Source organism: Vulpes lagopus, chromosome 10 (genome assembly GCF_018345385.1).
Source record: "Vulpes lagopus strain Blue_001 chromosome 10, ASM1834538v1, whole genome shotgun sequence".
NCBI lineage: Eukaryota > Metazoa > Chordata > Mammalia > Carnivora > Canidae > Vulpes > Vulpes lagopus.
In genome coordinates this window covers 61,379,616-61,403,010 of record NC_054833.1, presented here as the reverse complement: position 1 = coordinate 61,403,010, position 23,395 = coordinate 61,379,616, and the positions used below count along the sequence as shown (strand labels likewise).

The following is a 23,395-nucleotide window of genomic DNA, read 5'->3' as shown; positions in this document are numbered from 1 at the left end:
AGAAAGAAATCACTATCTTATCATACACAAAAATTTACTCAAAACGGATTAAAGACTTGAACGTAAGACCTGAAACCATTAAAACTCCTAGAAAAAAAAAAAAAAACACGGGCAGTAAGCTCCTTGACATAAGTCTTGGCATTGAAGTTTTAGATTTGACTCCAAAGGAAAAGGTAACATAAAGCAGGAATAAACAAGTGACATTATATCAAACCAAAAAGCTTCTTTGCAACCATAGGAACTATCAACAAAACAAAAACACAACCTACTGAATGGGAGAAACTCCTTGCCAATCGTACCTCCAGTAAGAGGTTAACATCCAAAAAATGTATAAAGACCTCACATAAACTCAATAGCACAAACCCCCACAAACAATCTGATTAAAAAATAAATGGGCAGAGGATCTAAACAGACATTTTCCCAAAGAAGACACAGATGGCCAATAAGCACACAGAAAGATGCTCAACATCACTCCTCATCAGGGAAATGCAAGTGAAAACCCCAATGAGGTTATCACCTCACACCTGTTGGAATTGTTTCATCAAAAAAGACAAAAAACAGCAAGCATTGGTAAGGATGCGGAGGAAAAAGGAGCCCTTGTGCACTGTTGGTGGGAATGTAAGATGGTGCCACCGTCATGGAAGACAGGACGGAGGTCCCCGAAAGATTAAAGAATAAAGCTACCATATGACCTCTGGGTGTTCATCTGAAGAAAGTAAAGACACTAATTCAAAAAGATACCTGCGCCTCTAGGTTCACTGCAGCGTTATTCACTGTAACCGAGTTATGGAAAATAACACATGGTAATGAGATTTAGTGTGGCGATCACCCAGCAGCGTACACGATCACTGTGGAGCCCCCAGAACTGATATCATGCTATATGTCAACTTTATCTCAATTTTTTTGTAAAAGAAAAGAAAAGAAAGGGCAGCCCTGGTGGTGCAGCGGTTTAGCGCTGCCTGCAGCCCAGGGTGTGATCCTGGAGACCTGGGATCGAGTCCCGTGTCGGGCTCCCTGCATGAAGCCTGCTTCTCCCTCTGCCTCTATCTAAATAAATAAATAAACCTTAAAAAAAAAAATTGGCTTTGGACAGGTTAAAATGAAATCACACCCAAGTGTTGGGTGCAGGGAGAGCAAAGGAGAGGCTTTGGGAGAGGGGCCAGGGAGGCTGGGCTCTGTGGCAGAGGGAAGTGCGGATGTCAAGGGCAGGGGAGCTGATCAGCAAGGCATCATCAGCTGCTGACAAACGGGGGCATGGGACACTGAGACTTCACCTGGGAACTGACGAGATGGACACAAGTGGCGGTGGCAGCTGACCTCGACAAGGTCATGATCTGTAACTCAACACGCAGGCCGCCAGCTAAATGTGACTGTCTCCATTTTGCAGCTAAGGAAGCTGAGGCCGGGAGGGGCCCGGAGAGGTGCCCAGGGCCACGTAACCAGTGAGCGGTGGGGACAGGGCAGAGGAGCCAGGCATCCGACGTCACCCCACTCACTGTCAGAGTTGTCTCATCCTGCCCAGTCTAGGCTCCTCGCCCCTGCAGCCCCTGGGAGGGTGGCCTTGAATTTAGGGCCACGTGGGTCATGCCAGCACTGGGTCCTTGCAGCCGGTAGCTTGATGCAGCTCAAAACTGCCTGGTGTTTTAGTTGCACTGTTTGCATTCCCACAACTGACCAGGCTTTCTCTCTGCTTAGCTCTTAGGTGAAATGTCATCGATTCCCACTGGGCCCACGGGTGAGCAAGTTCTGAGGACCAACTCCATTACCCCTGCTGCCTGGGGGAGGAGGTGGGTGCCGTCTACCACTCATTTCCAAAATCTACAACCTCTCTGGCCCTGAGACGCTTAACCGACTGAGCCACCCAGGCACCCCGAACTATCTTATTTTTTGACGAGTTTTCAAGTGAGATGCAGACGTAAGAGTAGTATCCTTCACCTGTAAACGCCTCGGTGCGTACATCACTTAAGTCAAGTTTAATATTTGCTTTCCTTTTTTCAGATAAAGTTTGCAAACAGACTTTGAACAAATACAGACACACCTGGGGAACCGAAATGTCTGTCGAGACACAGAACGTTGTCATCACCCCCAGAAAGTTCCCTCTTGCCCCTGCTGCCCCCGCCAACCCCACCCCGGAGGCAACCGCTGATCTGATGTTTTTCCACCATAGATGATTTTGCCAATTCTAGAGTTTCCCGTAAATGGAATCCTCCAGCACATGCTCTTCTGTGCCTGGCTTCCTTGGCTCAGCACAATGCTTTTGCAACTCACTAATGCAATAGCATGTTATTAGCAGTTTGTTTCTTGTGTTTTTGCTAGCAGCATTCCGTTATGTGAACCTATCACAGACTGTTTATCCATCTCCTGTTCCCTGCAATTAAGTATGTTGATAAAGGAAATCATTCTTAATGAATTTCCAGTTGGGATGCTTCCGTTTTTCTGTTAAGAATTCTCTCCTCGGGATCCCTGGGTGGCGCAGCGGTTTGGCGCCTGCCTTTGGCCCAGGGCGTGATCCTGGAGACCTGGGATCGAATCCCACGTCGGGCTCCCGGTGCATGGAGCCTGCTTCTCCCTCTGCCTGTGTCTCTGCCTCTCTCTCTCACTGTGTGCCTATCATAAATAAATAAAAAATTTAAAAAAAAAAAAAAGAATTCTCTCCTCATTGAAAGCAATCTGGGTCTGGCTCATGGCTGTTAGGAGCCGTGTCTCTGAAATCTGAAAGCTCTGGATTCCTATTTCCATGCCCCGGTGTCACTAACTGGGTGCCCTCGTGCCGGTCACCTCGCCACGCTGTGCCTTACTTTTCCCATCTGACCGCTGGGAATGAAAACACCTAAAGGGTGTGAGTTGCTTATCAGATTTGGAGCAGCTTAGCTCATTCCTTTGCTCTTTCATGTAACTGTAAGTAACAAGTGCCTGCTGTGTCCTGACTTTGCCAAGTCTGGGAAACAAAAGGGGTTTTCAGGCTGGTGGGTTACACACACCGCACAACTAGACAACTAGCTGCGAGGTTGATGATTTAACTTTCATTGTTATTAGTGCTGCAAGGAGAGAAAGGGAATTGCCTGGATAGTGTGGGGCAGGGAGAGAGGAACAGTTGGAGGCTTGATTTTAAGCTGAGGTCTGGGACGTGTATCTGACCCAGGCCGCTGGCTGCAGGGAATGCAGGGACCGGGAGGGATGTGCATGCATTTGCTGGAGTCGCCGTAACAAAATAGCATAGGCTGGGTGGCTGCAGCCACAGGAATTTATTTTCTCACAGTTTTGTAGACAGGAGGTCTGAGACCAAGGTGACACCGGTGGTGGTGGGGGGAGGGGGGATAGCGGGCAGTGATTGTTCTCTGGAGAGCTCTCTCTTCCTGGCTTGTAGATGGCCAGCTTTTCACTGTGTCCTTAATGTGGCTTTCCACCATTCCTGCATGGACAGCTAGCTCCAGTAGCTCTTTCTTCTCCTTCTTCTTTCTTCTTCTTCCTCTTCTTCTTCCTCCTCTTCCTCTTCAATATTTTATTTTTTCATGACACAGAAAGAGAGAGCAGAGGGAGAAGCAGGCTCCTTGCAGGGAGCTTGATGTGGGGCCAGGACTCAATCCCAAACCCAGGATGATGCCCTGAGCTGAAGGCAGATGCCCAATAGCTGAGCCACCCAGATGTCCCTCTGGTAGCTCTGACGTCTGGTAGGACCAGATGTCAGTCCTATCAGATCAGGGCCCCACCCGTGTGACCTCGTGAACTTTATCTCATGAATGTCCCCATTTCCCAAAGCAATCACCACTGGGGGTGGGGGTCAGAGCTTCAATATGTGAGTCATGGCAATGGGGCCACAGTTTGATCCACAACAGGTGGACACAGGGAAACCAGTGAGGAAGTTAGGGAAGAAATGCTGACGGCCTGGAGCAGGTGTTGGCACTGAGCAGACAAGTCAGCCACAGTGGGTAGCAGTGGACTTCACAGGGGAGGGAGGGGCTGGAGGTGTCCAGGATAACAGTAGGTTTCTGCAGTGAGTGTCAGTGAATTGAATGGTGGCCCCTGAAAAGGTCTGCCTCCCTCCTAGCCCCTGGAACATGTGAAAGTGATCTTATTAGAAACAGGGTCTTTGGGATGCCTGGGTGGCTCAGCGGTTGAGGGTCTGCCTTCGGCTCAGGTCTCGATCCTGGGGTTAAGGATCTGCAGGTGAGATCATCCTGGACCACTCACGTGGGCCCTAAATCCAACAATCCCAGTCCATCTGAGACTACAGTCATGTGACCACAAGGACCCCACCCCCACCCCACAAAAGCTGAAAGAGGCCAGAAAAGAGTCTCCCCAGAGCCTTGGGCAGGGAGTGGGTCCCTGTGGACACCTTGATTTTGGACTTGAGGTCTCCAGAATGGTGAAAGAATACAGTTCTTTAGGTCCCCAGTTCTGTGACACCCAGCTAAGGCAAGCCTAGGCAACCAATCCAAGGAGTAACTGAAGGGGATGAAGGTGCCTCCAGGGAGGGCAGGCCAGCAGTGGGGCGGGGCAGGTGTTGGAGGATGGGAGATGGGAGAGGGGGTGCCAGGTTTAGATGTGGAGATGCACATGTTGTGGTGAGGTTAGGGTGTGAGGGATGTCCTAGGGCCCTCAGTAAACACTCAGTGCCTGGTCGCTGTCATCATCATTATTTACCTTCGCCCTAGTACTAGAAGTGACTGCTCCCCTTAGACGCATCGGACTTGCCCGGAATCTCGGGGTGGCAAACAATTTGCCGCTCAGCCAGCTCACAGCCGAGCTCAGCAACTGCCCGGCCACACGCCCGTCCAGACACCAGTACTTCCTGGTACAAAGTTCTGTTTGTCCTCGGCCACTCCAGGCTCTGCAGCCCCCCAGAAAGTCGGCCTCCAAGGAGCCCGCCCAGGGCTCCATCGGCTGCAGAAGCCCGCCACCTAGAGCCCACCCGCCGTCCTAACAGCCTGGCCCGGGTGCAGACGGAAGAGGCCCCCCGAAGTCACTGGGCTTTTCCCACTTCCAAGTACAGCTTCCTGTGATCAGGCTCCAAAGGTCAAGGGTATGGGCGGAAAGATCTTTCTGGTCTTTTAAAAGGGCTCGGAGGCAAGACAGCAGCATCAAAGCAGGCCTGCAGGTCACCCTTTAAGCGCCCCCACCCAGTCTCCAGGTAACGGGGTGGGAGGGAATGCGTGGGGCCTACCTCCCTCTGGGCTTTCCTAAACCGACAGGCGGCCTGTTTATGCACCTGGAGAAGTCCAATTCTGAGTCACGGGTCAGACGAGCTGGGGTCTTTCTTGAGGACTGGATTTAAGGACAAGCGTGCGCACCTCTGTGCCTTCATCTGTTCAGTGGGGATCATGACAGTACCTGCCCCACTGATCTGTTGGCAGCATGAGTTCACGTATACACAGTGCTCAGAATACTGCCGCAACCCTGAGGGCTCGGTACGTGTTAACCTTCACAATCCGCACACACCTGCGCCTACAACAAACCCAATCTTGCAGCAGCTTTCTTACAGCAGCATTGCAGTGTATCCCCAAGCACTCCCCGTGCCTTGCCACCCCTAGCTCAGGGTTCTGGGGGCTCCTCATTGCACTTGATGGAAAACTGACCTCCTCAGCCCACACCCTTCTAAATTCATCTCTCTGCACTCACACACCGCCCTGCTGGGCCTCTGGATTCGGGGCCTTCCGACCTGCTCCTCTGTCTCTGTGAGGCACTGCTCCCCACCCCGATGCCTCCTTCACCTGCACTCCCCTTTCATCTTTCAGGGTGCCCCTCCCAAAAGTTCCCTCTCCAGGAAGTTTCTGGAAGCCCTTGGAAAAATTCTGACTCCTCTTTGTTTCACACAACCCCAAGAGCCTCTGTGCTTTCCCACAATCCCCTGCTGGGATCACCTGCCACTGTGTGTGTGATTATTGTTCAGTGTGTCCACGCCACGGGGTAAGGCCATGAATGTTCTGTTCACAGTCACATTGTCAGTCATTAGCATGGCGCCTGATACATAGGGAGGCTGGAATAAATGTTTAGTGAATGTGTCTTTCTTACTTAGAAATTGACCGGATGGGGGACACCTGGGTGGCTCAGTGGTTGAGTGCCTTTGGCTCAGGTTATGTTCCTGGGTCCCAGGATCGAGTCCCCACAGGGAGCCTCCTTCTCCCTCTGCTTATGTCTCTGCCTCTCTCTGTGTGTCTCTCACGAAAAAAGAAAAGTAAGAAAAGAATTTGACCAGATGGGTGGTGCCAGCAGCTCAGCTCATTCTCCACCCTAGGCCAGCTGGCTGGGAGGCCACACTCTCTCTAGAATCACAGCAAAGAGAGGAACTGCGCTTGTGAATTGCCTCTTGGTCCACATCAGGCTCCATGAGGATGGCTTGATGAGGAAATGTGAGTGTCCGTGGCCAGGGGGGCAAAGCACCTCTCCGGCCTGTGCTGGGCTGAGCTGAGCCTGCCCTTGCCCTCCGGATGGACACGACTCTGTGGGTTTCCACAGCCACCAATCCCCCTCTGCTGACACTCCTTTTAGAGATGCTCAACATTCACGAGCTCTCCCTCAATCTCAAGTGAGGCCCTGGGAGGCCGGCTGTGTCTTTATATGAGTTTGCCAGTCCCTGCTCCATCTCTTGGCATTGAATTCAAAATCCCACTTGCAGAGAAAAAACTAGCACCTCTATTTCCAAGTCTTCTGAGGACAGATCTCCTCATGCTGCCCAGGCGCTGTCAGGTTCTGGCGGAGAAGCCAGTCCCCCTCACTTGACACCAGTGAGGTCATGAAGCTGTCACTGACCTGGCAGCTGGGGGACAGCCCGGCAGGAGGAAGGCCTTCGGAGTTGCCTCTCTGCAGAAGCCAGCACAACAGGCCCCTGCCTCCATCCACACGGTACCGTCTCTGCAACAGTGTGACATTGCAATTAAAATGGAAGATGAAATGACTCTTTGTGAAGAGCTCTCTGGGATACTGGCTTCATTTAAACTTATTTCTCATTACTTTTCAGATGAGGCTTCTCTTCCCTGTCTTTGCAAAATCTGAACAAACAGGCTTTTTAAGCATCCACTTAACTACTGAATCAGGATTTTACAAGTCACCATTTGGAGTCACAGGTGACAAAAACCCAACTCACAGGCTTATATATAAAGATGGGACTTCGTTGGCTAACAACACTGAAATATGGAGAGGCAGCTCCCAGTGACAGACATGGATGGTTCTAGAACCTCAAGGGATGTCATCAGGCAGGCTGATGTCACCCACCCTCTTTATCTCTGAGCTTGGATTCCTCTACATGAATCCAACTTCAGGAAAGCTTTCTCCTGGCAGCCTTGGCATACGTGCCATCAGACCAACACACTCAGCAAAAAGAAAGCTCCCCTCTCATAGTCCAGCTACAGTTCTCAGTATTTGCAAATATTGGGGGTATGTTTATACTAAAAAATTATTCCTTGTTGATCTGAGATGCAAATGTAACTAACATCCTGTATTTTATCTGGCAACCTTAGTCCAACACAGGTCCTAGCAATATGGTCAGCCAGTTTGAGGCACACACCATCCCAGATCCAGTTGCTGTGGTCAGGAGGATGGGTCATGCCAACCAGCAGGCCAAGGTCACCTCCCTATCTCTGGAGAGGGGACTCCATGGCCAGCCCTCTGAGTATCCATGCCCCAATAGCAGGAGAAGGGGCCCTTCCCAAATAACAGGGACACTAATCCTATAAGAAGGGGAATGAACCCTGCACAAATGAAAACATATGTCCATACGGCAGTCTGGAAGGTTCCAGACAATAGTGGAAACTATAAAACTACACTGTGGCTTTATGGCACGCCACTTTTCACAGCATTCTTTCCTTGCCACCTGCGCTCCTATTTGGTTGGCAGAGCAGATACTATCACCCCCTATACGAGTTTGCTAGAACTGCCATGACAACACATCACAGCCTGGGGAGCTTGAACTACAGACAGCTATTTTTTGACTGTAAGTCTGGAGGCTGAAGTCCAAAGTCAAGGTGTCAACAGGGCTGGTTTCTGAGGCTTCTTTCTTGGCCTTGCAGATGGCCATCTTCTTGCTGTGTCGTCACGGGGCCTTCCCTCTGTGTGTGTCATGTGCTGTGTCCTAATCTCCTCTTGTTATAAGGACACCAGTCATATTGGACTAGGGTCCACCTCAATGACCTCATTTTAACTTATCTCTTAAATAAGTTAGCTCCGGTGAAAGGTGAAATAAAATGGAGTCACTTATGTCAAGGGGCTTTACAAAGGGAGCCAGGAGCCCATTAAGGAGGTGGGCTTTCAGCACATCCTCACTGGTAGAATTTATAAACTGGGCCAAGTCAGAAATATTCCAAGGACTCTGCATGAACACCTGCTGCGTGCTACAGGAATGGACTTTGGCTTAGTGACAGCCTTGGCAACCCGTTATGTCTAGCCAACACCAATCAAAATTCTTTGTAAATGACATATGCATACATTCCCTTTTGCCTTTAGAAACCCAACTCATGTTCTCTTGTGGGCTGCTACCCAAACCTGTGCCCTCTCCCCCAATTGCCATTAAGGTCAGGACTTCAACATATATATGAATTGGCACGGGGACTGATTCAGCCTAGAACACTACCCTCTCCTTCATTTATTTATATTTTTCCTCCGATAAGGAATAGGACAGTGAGGGTAGTCACTGGTCCCTAATCCCAGGGCTGATTTGGCAGTGGAACTCACTAAGGAGCCTGTCCTCTGCCTGGCCCTTATCCCTGGGTAGCCAGCCCATGGCCCACTTGCATGCTCCCTTCAGGAAGTGCACAGGGCAAATCCACCCTCCTCATCCAGCGCTCAGCACAGGGCCAGGAGCCCAGCTGGTGATGTTCTTGAAATAAGCATTCCTTAATAGGAACGCAACAGGAGGGAAAAACTCCCTAAAGCATTTTAGGAGATTTAGCTAAAAGGAGAGGAGGACAGGAGCTCATGCTCATGATTTGAAGTGATAAAGACTCCTTAGAACAGCAAAAATGTTGAGGCCTATGGATGTGTAAATGAGCTTGGGAAAGCCTCATCAGAGGGTAAATTACAAAACAAAAAAAGACTGTAAAACTAGTGAGAGAGGAGAACAGTGAATATCTCAGTGTCTTCGGTTCATAAGAAATTCATGAGCAACGCGTGTGGAAATTTTGTTGGTTTTGGTGGTGGGAAAGAATTGTAAATATGTATAATATGTAAATACCTTTTATAATAAAAGCCCATGAAGATAAATGAGCCTGTCTGCAGAAAAGCTGTGAGCTGTGTAAGATGCTAATAGTACTGTCGTCACTACGAAATTACCATAATGCTTACGGGGCACTCAAAGTTCCTCCAGCTCTGGAAAGAAATGCATAAATACTAATCAGAAAAGGCACACAGACACCCCACCCCACCCCACCCCACCCCCCACCCCCGGCTCCCGATCTTTTTCTTTCCTGTGAGGAAGGCTGCCTTGGTGACCAGGCAGCAGAGCTGGACCTACAGGGTTAAACATGACCTCCTTCCACCACCCACGACCTTCGCTGGAAGTGGACCCCAACCACCCCCAAGCTGACCTCAAGCTTCCTAACTCCTTTCCAGCTGATCTCTTCACTGGGGCAAAGCTGACCCTGCCGGAACCGAACCACCCCTTCAAGCAGTAAGGCCTGCCCTGAGCCAGCAAGACCCCGCCCATGACTGCCCCCAGACCACGATGCTTCTGACCTGCACTGCCACCTGCACGCACACCCCCATCCCTGTCCCTCGTTCTCCTATGTAAGCCTGGAAGTATTTTCAGCACTGTGGAGTCTTGAGCCCTGAGGTCTTCCCGGGGTCGGCCTCCCTGAAAAACAAAAACAAAAACAAAAAAAACCTTTCAGTTTCCCCACCCCCCTTCCGGCCCTTGGGGTCTGCCAGCAGAGCAGTGACCGAATCTGGCTGTCTGGGGCCCCGGGGACAAGCCATCCATCCAGTCGCTCCGGGACCCGCTTTCCTCATCTGTGAAATAGGGACACCGCGCCTGCCTGCCTGCCTTCCTCCCCACCGCCACGTTTGGGGGAGAGGCCAATGGAAGAAGTATTTAGACTCAAGTAGTGCCACGTCCCCTACCGAGAGGGCGGCGGCCAGCGGCCACACAACACCTGAGCGACCTGAGGTCCGGCGCCGGGAAGCAGGGCACTCAGATGCTGGGTCCGCCCCGCCGAGGCGCCCGCCCCCGCGACAAGCCCGCCCCAAGCCCCGCCTCCAGCCATCACCATGCCCCGCCCCCGGAGCCACGCCCCGCCCGGTGCCGAGCCCGCCCCGCTCCGCAGCCCCGACGCCACGCGCGGTCCAGAGCCCGCCCCTCCCCTCCCTGCCCCGCCCCGCAGCCCCGACGCCACGCCCGGTGCAGAGCCCGCCCCTCCCCTCCCTGCCCCGCCCCGCAGCCCCGACGCCACGCCCGGTGCAGAGCCCGCCCCTCCCCTCCCTGCCCCGCCCGGCAGCCCCGACGCCCCGCCCGGTGCAGAGCCCGCCCCTCCCCGCCCCGCCCGGCAGTCCCGACGCCCCGCCCGGTGCAGAGCCCGCCCCTCCCCGCCCCGCCCGGCAGTCCCGACGCCCCGCCCGGTGCAGAGCCCGCCCCTCCCCTCCCCGCCCCGCAGCCCCGACGCCCCGCCCGGTGCAGAGCCCGTCCCTCCCCTCCCCGCCCCGCCCCGCAGCCCCGACGCCCCGCCCGGTGCAGAGCCCGCCCCTCCCCTCCCCGCCCGGCAGTCCCGACGCCCCGCCCGGTGCAGAGCCCGTCCCTCCCCTCCCCTCCCCGCCCCGCAGCCCCGACGCCCCGCCCGGTGCAGAGCCCGCCCCTCCCCGCCCCGCCCGGCAGTCCCGACGCCCCGCCCGGTGCAGAGCCCGTCCCTCCCCTCCCTGCCCCGCCCCGCAGCCCCGACGCCACGCCCGGTGCAGAGCCCGCCCCTCCCCTCCCTGCCCCGCCCGGCAGCCCCGACGCCCCGCCCGGTGCAGAGCCCGCCCCTCCCCGCCCCGCCCGGCAGTCCCGACGCCCCGCCCGGTGCAGAGCCCGTCCCTCCCCTCCCCGCCCCGCCCCGCAGCCCCGACGCCCCGCCCGGTGCAGAGCCCGTCCCTCCCCTCCCCTCCCCGCCCCGCAGCCCCGACGCCCCGCCCGGTGCAGAGCCCGCCCCTCCCCTCCCCGCCCCGCCCGGTGCCGAGCCTAGCCCTGCGGTCGCCGGGTCCCGAGCCGCCAGCAGCCATGGCTCCTGCGGCGGGGCGCTGGGCCCCCGGCCTGTGGCGGGCCTGCAGCTGGCTCATGGCCGCCTTCTTCGCGCTGGCGGCCTTGGTGCAGGTCAGCGCCTCGGCCCCGGGCGGCGGGCGGCGGGCGGCGGGCGAGGGGGCTGCGGGTGGTGCGGGGCGCCGGGCTTCGAGCTCCGCCCCGGCCCGGCGCGCGGTGTAGACTACCCGGCCCTGCCGGAAGGGGACGAAGATTGGGGTCACGCCCCGGCGCCCCGCCCCTCCCCCGGCCGAGAGGTGGCGAGTCCACGTGACCGCCGGCACCCCCCCCCCGACCCCCACGAGCCACGTGCTGGGAGGAGCGGGACGAGAGGACGCAGCCCGGGATGGGGCCCGGCACGGCTCGGCCCCGCGAGTCCGCCTCGCCCCCCCCAGCCGTCCTTACTCCCGAAGCCTGGAGGCCCCCCCAGTACCTCTGTCCGACTTCCGGGCGGTTCTGTGCTCCGGCGTGTGGCTGCGCTCGGCCAGCGGCCCCGGGCCACCCCCCCCCCCCCCCCGACCCCGCCGATCCTCTAGGCCCTCGTGTGGCCCCGCCGCCCAGCAGCGTCTGCACCGAGCAGGACTGCGGCGGAGCGGAGCGGAGCTGGGCTGCAGCACCACGCGCTGTCAGCTAACGCCCGTGTTCTGGCGTTGCAGGTGAATGACCCAGATGCAGAACTGTGGATGGTGAGTAGGCGCTGCTCCCTCCGCCGGCAGGAACCGCGGGCCCGCACCAAACAGCCTCGTCGATTAGTCCCGCCTCCCTGCCTGTGTACATAAAAACTTAGACATCGGATCACTTGTAAGCCCTCTTCCCTAAAATATCAGGGGAGAGGGATCAGAGGGGTGATGTAATGTGTGGATGAGAGAGAATTCAGGATTTTCCCGAGACCTGAGGGGCCTTTCCGCAGTGTTCCCTCCCGAGACACACAGTAGACCTCCCAAGGTCAACTGAACCTTTCCTCCTGAGTTTCCACCCAGAAACTCCAACAAACATTTGACCAGAAAATGGCAGGCTTAGGGATTGAGGTTCTAATTCAGTGAGTTGTGTCTATAAAAAGTAGTTAAAGCCCGAAAAATCTACAGAATACATTTAGCCGGTGCTCTGATGGAACTATTTGGAGGAGGATCGTTCCATACACTTTCAGAACTATCTGGATTTTGCCCAGTTTCTTTCAAAACAGATACGTAGGACTGTGGAGTATCACCAATGAGATGTTTTGGCAACGAATGAAAGTGTTTGGATCAGTATTGCAAAATTCCAGTCAGTTTTTTTTTTTTTTTTTAGTGCAGTAGAACTTATTCTGACATCTATTATTGTCCAGATCACATGCCCTTGCATTAAATCAAATTGCCTCCTCCTGAGCACTCTGGTCCATATCCTGAGTTCCAAATATTATTTCCCTGCAGGCAAGCCTCCCAACACCCAGCTTAATGTTAAATTTCCATAAGACTGCTAGATCTGTCCACCTGTAGGTCACACTGACCCCTCCAACACCCCAAGGTCCCTACGGCCTCTTTTCCTCCTAAACCCCCTCCTCCTCCAGACTCACCCATTTCTGTCAGCAGAAATCATCGTCGGGGACATCCTTGGTCCCAACCACAGGCATCTCTAACATCCCTCAGTTCCTTGCCACCACCTTTGAGATCCTTCCAAAAAATAAAATGAAGAACAAAGCAATCCAGCCAAACCCAATCTAGGTCTAACTGTTTATCTGTATGGTATGTGTATACTTTCCCTCCCACCTTATGCTTAGGTGACACCATGTCCCCAAAGACATCCTCCCTTCTTGCCAGTTTCACCCTCCATCACTTCCCAGGTGGACTCCTGTAATAGCTTCCTAATTCTCAGAGCTGCCTCTAAGCTCTTGCATTCCTTGAACAATCTGCGCTTTTGCTTCCTGTTTCAAAAACTTCCCTCATCTCCCAAGATCCCTGAGTTACAACTCCCCGGGGTGCTCAAGGCCTACCAGTGTGGCTCCAACCCACGTTCCCACCTTGGTCTTGGAAGCCTGATCCACCTATAATACTTACTGCACTTTGCCCCTAGGATTCCTATATGTCATACTCTAGCTTCAAAGTCTATCTCAAAAAATCCCTGTCTCTTTTCCATAGGTTCCAACTGTCCTTCCATTGAACCTTTAACGCTAACACATTCTGCTTTACATTCAAGCTGGTTCTGTACATGCCAGCTTCTGGGAAAACAGAGACCAGTTCTTCCTCTTTGGTGGTCCTCAGGCAACCTAACACACAGCCTTCCTATGGCAGCCGTTCTGTGTTGACTCCTGCGTGAAAGCATGCACAGATGAGCCAATACTGGGTAACTGGGCCTTGGGGGCTTGTACCACATCTGACTCATTTTCATGTCCCCTACTTCATCTTGCTCATGGGAGGATGCCTGTATTAGGATGCATACAGGAGCAAATAATGGAAAATCTGACTAGCAAGAGGTTATAAAAAGAGAGCATCTCACTTAACAAGAAGTCCAGAGGCTGCTGCTTAATGACCCACAATGTCATCAAAGACCTGGGCTTTCTGGGTTTCTTCTCTGTCACTTCCAATGTGTGGGTGATATATCCTCTCATGTTCACAAAATGGCTGCTGCAGCTCCAAGCATCCTGCCCAGATGAGAGCATCCCAAGCAGAAAGAAACAAGACAGGAGCAAAACAATTTTTCCTCCTGTGCTTTCTTCCCTTTTATCAGGGAGGAAATGTTACCCAAGAAGCCCTTCAGACAGGCCACTATGCAGTATGTGCATACCCATAAGGTTTATGTTCTGGGATCCATCCTGCTTGGTCAATGTCTGTGCATACTGGTTGTTAAAATGCTCTGAGTATCAGCCTTGCCCCTACAAGACTTCTTACAATTTATGGCTGGAGCATGATCACCCCTAGCTGAAGAGGCTGGGAAAACAAATTGGCTTTTATAATGGCGGGTGGACAAGGGAGAGAGACATTAAGAATGAATGCCATGGGGGGGTGCTTGGCTGGCTCATAAAAAATAAAAGACCTTATATGTGGGTTCTACTGAGTTCATTATTATTTATACTGTGTATTATATTACCTTGTACTAGAAACCATTATTTTCAGTCTCCTTGTCCTCAAAAAAAATTCTTTATTTTATTTGAGATAGAGAAAAGCATTTAAGGATTAACATGGCACAACTGCCATGAAAACCCACTATGGAAAGGGTTACTTTATTCATATGTTTACAATATAAAGAAATAAGATCTTAGATCCCTTAATCTGTTAATAACAGATACCTGATACATGTGAGTGCACATTTTAAGAAAATTTCTGCCAAACATTTCTAACAGAGAGCACAGTTAAATGTTGTATGGTGTGTGTGTAACTTCTCTCTCTCTCTCTCATTCTCTCTCCTTTCCTCTCTTTCTCAGTGGTTCAGTCATGTAGGTTTTCATTAGGGGAAAACCACTCCTTACTGCTCCAAGTGTGGACCTTAGAACAACAGCAGCAGCATCCCCTGGGAGCTTGTTAGAAAAGCAGAACTTGGCCATACCCCAGACTTCTAGAATCAGATCTGCATTCTAACAAGCTTTCCAGGTGATTTGTATACACACTGAACTTTGGGAAGGTCTGGTCTTAACCCTCAACAGCATGAATGCCTATGTGTGAGAGGTGACCAGACTTGCAGATGTCAGGACTGGCCATCATTAGGGATGGAGTAGGAAAGATAAACACCAAGTGTGTAATCCAGATGCCCTCTCTCCCTGGGATCAAGACAGACCTGTTTCTCTGGTGAAAGCAAAGCACTTAAAATGCACAGCTGTGACAACTTCCAGATAAGGAAAGATTTCTGACATGAGCATCATGGTTGATACGGGTAAGCAGCTAAGTTTCCTGGAAACTCGTCATGCCTCCTGTATACCTACCATTCATATTCTACTCGCCCTCTGCCCACAACACACAGGCCAGAGCAGGTCTGGCTAGAGTTGGCTTGCTGTGCATGAGGCTTGAAAACAGGCCTCCTCAGGCCAGGCTTCCACACTCCCAAACAGCTTGTCAGCAGTTTCCAAAATGATGAGCCTGATCTTACCTGATGTGGACACTGTAAGTCAACTTTCTGTGGTCTCACCTGCAGAACTGGAGTATTAAGCAGGGTGGGCCACAGGGTCAGACCCAGCAGGGCCGTCCAGCTGACCGTGGCTGCTCCTGCCAGACTTTTCAGAGCAGTTGCTTTTGTGTGAGTGGGGAAAGACCACGTGGGCACAGACGTTGCTGGAGACAAACTCTGGAGGTCAATGTGTCTTGAGACCCAAGCTCTGCTCAATGCCAGTGCGCAGAGCTGAACCAGTTTTTCCTGAAGTAGACTACAGTCTAGGAGGAAGGTAGGTAAAATTACACCCTGGCATGGCAAGTGCCATAACAGCAGAAGTTACAACTTCCTCAACTGTTACTGCAAGGACTGGCAAATCCTGCAGCAGGACGGCCCCCGGGGCCACCTCTGTGTACTCCCTAGATTCTTCTGAACATCTCCTAAGTCAGGCATACTTCTTACCCCATGTAATCTCCTCCCTCTTCGCTCACAGGTGGTGTACATGATACCTGCAGCGCTGAGCCTGCTTGTTGGACTTAACCCTCTTGTCACGGGTATGGATGCTGGATTCCCACGGACACGTAGATCAGATATCTGACAATAACGACAGACTCTCGGGGGAAAACACGGGGCTCTCCAGGTCTCCTCATTCCTGATAACAAGAGGAGCTAATTTTAATCTAGATCACCCTTGCCCATCTTCAGGCAGACTTCACACGGACCTGCCACACCAAGATAGCCTCTTATCAGCTTGGAACCCAAGGTCACTTACGCTGGTGTGGAACACGATTGTGCAGTGTAGCCCACGAGAGAGAAGGGCTTTGGTCAGCACGCTGATCAGCAACAGAGTACAAACCTTGTGTCTCTAGAGTCAGTGGCAACCAGGGTCTATTACGTGTTTCCTCTTTATCAGTTCTTCTTAACTCTAATACCACTCCCAGTAACCACTTTTTCAATCAACATGTGTGTATATGGGCTACTTATTTAGGGAAACGGTTTATATAATGTCCATACGGATGTCTAGGTTTTTCATAATACATCTTGTTCTCCCTAACTTCCTTCTGTGCCATCATAGTACCTACAGCAATTTACTGCATGCTTTTATATGTTTTTCTCTGCTAGGCTGTAAGTCCCTTAAAAGTGGGACTGGGTCTAGCCTATCTTTGCCCAAGCCTAGCTGAAATATGGCCAGGAATGTGGTAGGTATTTAATGCTTGTTGGATGTGAACAGATGGCTGTAAAACAGAGGCTTTATCATAGACTTTGTAACCTGCTCCTTGGAAGATCTATATCCATCTCAGGTGGGTATACAGGTAACAAAATTTGCTTAAAATAGCTGGTTTCTATTGCCCACAGGCTGTCTACCTCCATGCTAGGCAAAACATAGTTGCTTTACCTTTTATGGCCCAAAGACTCTCAGTAAACCTTGAGTTGGACAGTTTTATACCATAAAACAGTGCCTAATAAGCCAAAAAAAAATACATTTTACATTGTTTACTAACGTTTTCTTATTAATAGGGACTGTAAGTCCTGATGGGTCATTCTTCAGGGTTATGAAAACCAGTGGGCCCTCAAAGTCCTCAGGGGCCTTGGAATAAAGACCAGTGGTTCCCAAGTGGGTGGGGAACACTCTTGTCCTCTGGATGCACAGGCTCCTGATACGTGCCTGGAACTCTTGTCTGCATCTGTAAGGTGTATCAGGGCTCCATTAGTTGCAGGCAAGGAACAAACCCAAATGGGCTATGAGTTCAAAAGGAGACGGACTGGGATACTGGACTGAGAAAATCAGAGGTGGTGCTAGCTTCAGGTGCTGGTGGTGGCTCAGAACTTAAACTTGTCCGCACCTCACAGTCCCACCATATGCCGCTCTGGCTTCAATCCTGGGCCCCTCATGATAGTCGACAGCTCAAAGTTCACTTCTCTGTGATGCTCTGTCCAACAGAAGATCAAACCTGCTTCTCAGATAGCTCCGCAGCAGTCTCAGAATTGAGCTGTGGGCCCCAATTTGTCGTCTGTTCATCCAGAGCCAAATCATGGTTGCTAACAGGATGAAATGTGTTGACTAATCAAGCTAAGGTCCAATAGTCTGGGACACATGGCCTGGTATGTGGGAAGGACAGATACCCAATGAAAACAAGGGGTAGTTATCTTAGAAACAAGACACATTGGAAACTGCAAAATAAATGTCCACCTGAATTTATTATTACTACTTTAACCTTTCTGATGTCCCCCAAAACAAAACTTAAACCCCAGGTTTTTTTTAAGTAGCCTCTATTGCCCAGTGTGGGGCTTGAACTCATGACCCCAAGATCAAGAGTCCCATGCTGTATAGACTGAGCCAGCCGGGCACCACCCCAGCTTTTTTTGAAGGCTTTACCTAATAGGAGACTATGGCAGAGCAGACACAAAGAAATCATTTTTCTCTGGGATGTGGTTCCATGATTAACAGCACCAGAATATCTATTTTTAGGCAACTTTATCTGGAAGAGTGTCTCCACAATACACATACTCGTTTGTATCGTGTGGGCTGTCAGCTTGGCGTGCCACCTCTGGCTTCACTCCCAACAGAACATCTTACATGAGGAAGAAGGCAGGTGAGCTGTGACCTTTGCTTCTTGGAAGGGGTGGGGTGGAGCTGAGAAATCAGTTCCTCTGTAACCCCGTATCTGCACCGTGATGACTCAGCTACCCTAACTACACCCAGAGGAGCAGGGAAGGTATTATCTCCTTGATAAGCTGAAGAAACAGAAAATGAGCCAGGATTCACACCCAGCATCACGTACCACATTCCACAACCACTACCAGAGGCAGTCAGCGTACTGGTTATGTTACCGTTGGGCATTTGACCTTGGCTCCCTTACAATGAACGAGCAACAACACCATACAGTAATAGTCCACTCTTACAAGGTGAAAACTCCATCAGCATTCTGATTTAGTTGTGGTTCTGGCCAAAAATCTTATCTACAGATGTGATCAGCTCCCTCAGAGGTCAATATGTTAAGTCAACCTCCCATCAGCCTTGCCCTGCAATGTCCCATGTCATCCCTATTTTCTCATCTCTTCCTTTGCTTCACCCCACCCTTGACTCCCTGGCCTCACGCACAGCCCCTTTTTCCTTTCCGTCCATCCTACTGCTAACATCTACTAACACTAAGATTTAGAGATGGATAAGGTAATCATTCCTGGAGAGGTGCTACTTTGTTGTAGGCCCTAATCCTTGGAAAACTGGATAGCAAATGAGGTTGGGTCTGCCCATGGGATTATAAGCCAAATGGGTTGATTCAACTCCACCAGCATGAGGCCCATGAGTTATGGTGAGCTTCCAGTGGTACCATGGCCAAACATGACCTTTCTACTTTTATGTAAAAGATGTGTGCTTTTAACACATATTTCTAGAAGCATATACCCACCCCAGAATCATTAGTCTGACTCATAAAAATCATTTGTCTCCACTAAGATGTGACCCAATTGCAGCATGCACTCAAATTATTTATGGATCTGAGTTCATCCTGCCTAACAGTGAACACTCTAAAACAATGTAAAACTGATGCCTGATATATCTGGGGTAATTTCCTTGGTTGTACTATATTCTTCCCAATGACCTGAAATAAGTGATTTATTTGTGGTTTTGTTTTGTTGGGTTTCTTTGTCCACTTAGAAGTTGGGGAATGGGGATGGAATTCACATCTACCTCAGAAGATGAAACTTATTTTCATATAAGGCTTTAAACTGAAAAAAAGTAATTTTTGACTCATGACCAGATTTGAAAGTATTCTGTAGATCCTGTATATCTTGGGGGAAGGTCATCCAATAATCAGCAGAAGCTAGCGGTCATGGGGAGAATGGGATGATATGCATCTCACTTGCAGTTACTTCAAAAATCTGAAATGTATGCTGTTTTATAGGGAGCTGTTTGGTCTGGTGATTATCACAGTATGGATGAGTCTATGTCACAGTTCATCAAAGTAAGTTTTCAGCTCTCATTAGCTAAAAACAGATATCTTCAGGTTGGTGAGGTCAGATAGGCAAGTGAAAGTATATGCAAACAAGAATCTTTGAAAGAAATCTTTCCTTTTCCTAAGGAAATCTTTAACAAACACTTCCAGAAAACAGAAAAAAGGAACACTTTACAATTCATGTTACAAGGACAGAATAATCTTGATACCAAAACTTGACAAGAACATTTAAAAAAAGGGAGAGGGAAGAAAAGCAAAGAAATTACACAGCAGTCTCATGACTGCAGACTGAAAAATCCTAAACAAAGGGAATCAAATTAGGGAATCAAATCCCACAATATATAACCCAACCACCAGGTTGGGTTTATTCTAGGAACACAGTTTAACATTTGAAAACCAGCCACTGTTTTCTATCACATTAACAGAATAAAAGAAAAAATAAACTGTCTTTTCAATCTATTCAGAAAGAACATTTGGTAAGATTCCTCATCCGTTCACAAGAGCTGTTGGAAAACAGGTGTAGAAAGGAACTGAACCCGATAAGTGGCATCAGCACCAAAGTTTGATACTCAGTGGTGAGCAGCTGAAAACTGTGTCTGAGATCGGGAGTGAGCAGGGGTTAGCCACCATTGCAACTCGTGCTCAACACTGCTCTAGCTTGTATTGTAGCCAGTCCAAAAAGGCAAGAAAAGGAAATAAAAGGCACAACAATTGGAAAAGAAAAATGTTCATTATCTACGGCTGACATGATTGCATATGCAAAAAAAAAATCAAACAGAATCTATAACATTACTAGAGTGAGTTTAGCATGACTGCTAGATGAATGTACTGAAACCAACTGCATTTTTATCAATAAGTAACAGAAATGATAAAAACAAAGTTAATCATAAATAATAATATCAAGAAATCAACTCTCTAGGAGTAAATCTAGAAAGACATAGGCAAAATCTCTACAAATAAAACTATAAAACACTGTAGGAGAAATTAAAGACCACCTAAGAAAGTGGGGGGATAAACCTGTGCTGGTAAAAGGATAAACTAATCAAAGAGTGGAATCTAGAAACAGGTCCACACATGAGCAGACCCTTGACTTATGACAGAGGTGGCAGTGCAGGTGCAGCAAAGAAAGGCAGACTTCTCAACAAATAGTGTGGGATCAAGGGAAAGCCCATATGGACAATCTTTCCCTAGCTAACTTTCATAAGCATCAATTCCAGGTGGATTGCTCTAATGTGAGAAGCAGAACAGTAAGACTTCCAAAGAAGATAACCCCATATCTCCAAGACCTTGGGGAGGCAAAGTTTTCTTAAAAAAGATGCAGAAATCATAAGGAATAGATCAATTTTAACACTGCCTAATTAACCAGTGACTTCAGTTCCTCAAAAGACATCAATATGTGAGTGGGAAAAGCCATTTGCAACACATACAACAACAAAGATTTGCATTAAGAATGAAGAACTCCTGGGGGTACCTGGGTGACTCAGTCGGTTGAGTGTCCAAGACTTGATTGCAGGTCTCTATCTCAGGGTGGTGGGTTTGAGCCCCACGTTGGGCTCCAGGCTGGGCATGGAGCCTACTTTGTAAAAACAAAATGTGCTCACCTAATTCCACCTTTGTATTTATTTCCAAAGCAACCCATAATTTTTATTGGATTTTTATTGCTAATAATTCCTGTGGGTCTTTATAGGAATCCAGCTGGTGGAAGAATTCAGTTGGCTACTGCCGTTGTAATCACTCTCCTCCCATTTATCTCTTGGATCTACATATACATCAACAAGGAGATGCGGTCCTCCTGGCCAACTCACTGCAAAACAGTAATTTAAATGAAGTCAAGAATCCTGTTCTTAAAATGAGTATTGTTGACCAACTGTTTATAAACATATGTAACCAGCCAATATATGTAAGAAGCCAATTTCCTAGGAGTTTATTTCAGGTAATTTAAGCTAATATTACAGATGATTTTTTAAAAAATTCTAAGAACTTTCTGAGGATGCCTACAATACAGCATAGGATTGCAGGGAACTGGTAAGAGATAGGGGTCTGACATTATGTTGTGTCACCATGTAGTAGAAAAGGCAGCAGAACAAAAGTTCAGAAATATGAATTCTAACTCAGCTTACCACTATCTATCTATATGACTTGGGCAAACATATGAACCTCCTGGTGGATATCTTCATCTGCAAAATAGGATTAATGCCAGATCTCCTACTCACTTGTGCAGTAGTTGCAAGGATTAAACTGGAGAATAGGAGAGCACTCCAAAAGTACCAAGTGCTCCTAAGGGATTACACGTGATTAAAACAGGAAAGCAGGGTTTGGGTGCTGTGATGGAAACAGAGGTTCAAGAAAGGGCTGTACCCCTGGCCTGAACTCACTGTATGCAGGACCGGTGCAGTGCCATGAGTGAAACGAAGATGCCAAATGAACGAGCATGTAGCATAAAGGAATTTGGGACCAAAAGGAAAGAGGGAATATTAACCATTGTAAATGAAAAAGAAGACTAAGATCTATACACATTAAAAAATAATAATAATAAATGTCAAAGGTAGCCCTGGGGAGAAGACCATTTTAGAGCTGTGCTCTCCAGTGTGACAACCTGCATTACCATAACCGTGATGCATACACACACACAACCTAGTAACGTCACCACGGTGCATACGCACATGCACAGACATGAGAACATCACTGTGGTGCATACATCCGTGACATGGTAGCATAACATGGTAACAAAACCATAATGTGTTGCACTGAGTACTTGAAATGTGGCCAGAATGGGGCAGTAAAATTCTACTTTGTTCATTTTAATTTTAAAACATAATTCAATTATGAGAAAACTTGTAAAAGTGTTTTGGAACAACTTGTGTATGTGACTCTACTTCTTTAACCTCAAGTTTTATATCTAAATATAGATCAAGTATTTCCAGTGAAAATATTTGTCATGTCCAATGGATGGGTTATAAAGTATAAAATACATACTGGATTTTAAAGACAGTACAAAAAATGTAAAATGTTCTTATATTGATTACATGTTGAAATGATGTTTTAGATATATTTGAGTTAATATAAACTATATCAATTAAAATTGTTATGGTTATCTGTTTGCATTTACTTTGTAAAATGTGACTGCTTTTAAATTACTTCTGTGGCTCACATTGTATTTTTGTTGGATGGCAAATTTTTTATACATGCTATCTTTAAACTTTGGAGTCCAAATCTCATTTTATGAGATTGAGGAAATATTTCACTCAAAAAATATTTCTACTCTCTATCAAAAGAGTGGAAATAAGTATGGCCAAGTGTCTTTTTTACACCCTTTAATACAATATTAACTATTCAATAGATATTTGTTAAAGAAGGTATGTATGGTTTTTTGTTTTACACAATGGCCACTGGACAGGCAAAATTCTCTATTAAGATTTAGATGAGGGAAAGGGAAGAAAAAAATCTAGTCAACATTAAAGCAAATAATGTGAAATTTATTTTAAGGGCCAATAAGATACATATGAAGGCTTTCAGTGTTCCAGTGAACATTTAGCTTATGTGATACTTAACGGTTTTTACATCTCTTTTAATGTAACTACTAAAATCACACGTGAAAAAATGGATTCCTTTGCAAATTCTATATAGGATCTATGTAACCTCCAGGTAATGCCTGACTCTACTTAAAAGACGGTAATATTCCAATTTTTTTAAAAAAGTGGTGTTCCAAATATACTTTCATCCTATCTGCACCTCCGGTATCACTACGAATTCCAAGATTATACGCAGTTCCTTTTGTATCTTGATAAGTATGGAAAAATTTGGAAGAGCACTGCCTCCTGAGAGGAGTCCTTCTTACTGAGATTGTTGTAAACTCTATTTCTCAAGTGAATTTCAGTGAACTCCAGGTCTCTAGTACCCAAGCCTCTTGCCTTCCCACTCGCCTTTTTCCTTCCCTCTGGCACTGGTCTCCATCAGCCTCTCAGGGACATGGATCCAATCACATTCTCCCCAGTGGAAACGGGGGGCTCCCTGTGGTCTGACAAGCCCAGTTCCAACTGTGGGCTTACCATTCAAGTCTCTTCACGACATGGCCCTGTTAGCTTCTCGTGCTATGTCTTGCCATGATCCTAGGTACCTTTTGGTGAATCTTCACAGCATCCCTCATCACTCCTACAGTCTGCATGCCCTCTGACCTCTGCTGAGTC

General features: G+C 48.9%; 1 protein-coding gene and 1 long non-coding RNA gene across 3 annotated transcripts; one reads left to right on the top strand and one right to left on the bottom strand.

The window, feature by feature from the left end:
• Nucleotides 1–3,230: 3,230 nt before the first annotated feature.
• On the bottom strand, nt 3,231–11,847 carry LOC121499601. Its single transcript, XR_005990182.1, has 4 exons — nt 11,631–11,847; nt 9,667–9,784; nt 9,167–9,300; nt 3,231–6,852 (listed from the first exon to the last, which is right to left on the bottom strand). It is a non-coding gene; the product is annotated as an uncharacterized LOC121499601 (long non-coding RNA).
• TMEM220 (transmembrane protein 220) lies at nt 11,092–23,019 on the top strand. 2 transcript variants are annotated; one of them, XM_041770413.1, is made up of 6 exons: nt 11,102–11,272; nt 11,854–11,883; nt 15,747–15,807; nt 17,723–17,846; nt 19,158–19,217; nt 20,896–23,019. In XM_041770413.1, exons 1-6 carry the CDS (start codon nt 11,180–11,182, stop codon nt 21,029–21,031), a joined length of 504 nt encoding a protein of 167 aa, XP_041626347.1. In that variant the 5' UTR covers nt 11,102–11,179; the 3' UTR covers nt 21,032–23,019. The 2 variants fall into 2 exon arrangements, with proteins under 2 accessions (XP_041626348.1, XP_041626347.1); XM_041770414.1 differs by lacking the exon at nt 19,158–19,217 and having other exon boundaries at nt 11,092–11,272.
• Nucleotides 23,020–23,395: the final 376 nt, after the last annotated feature.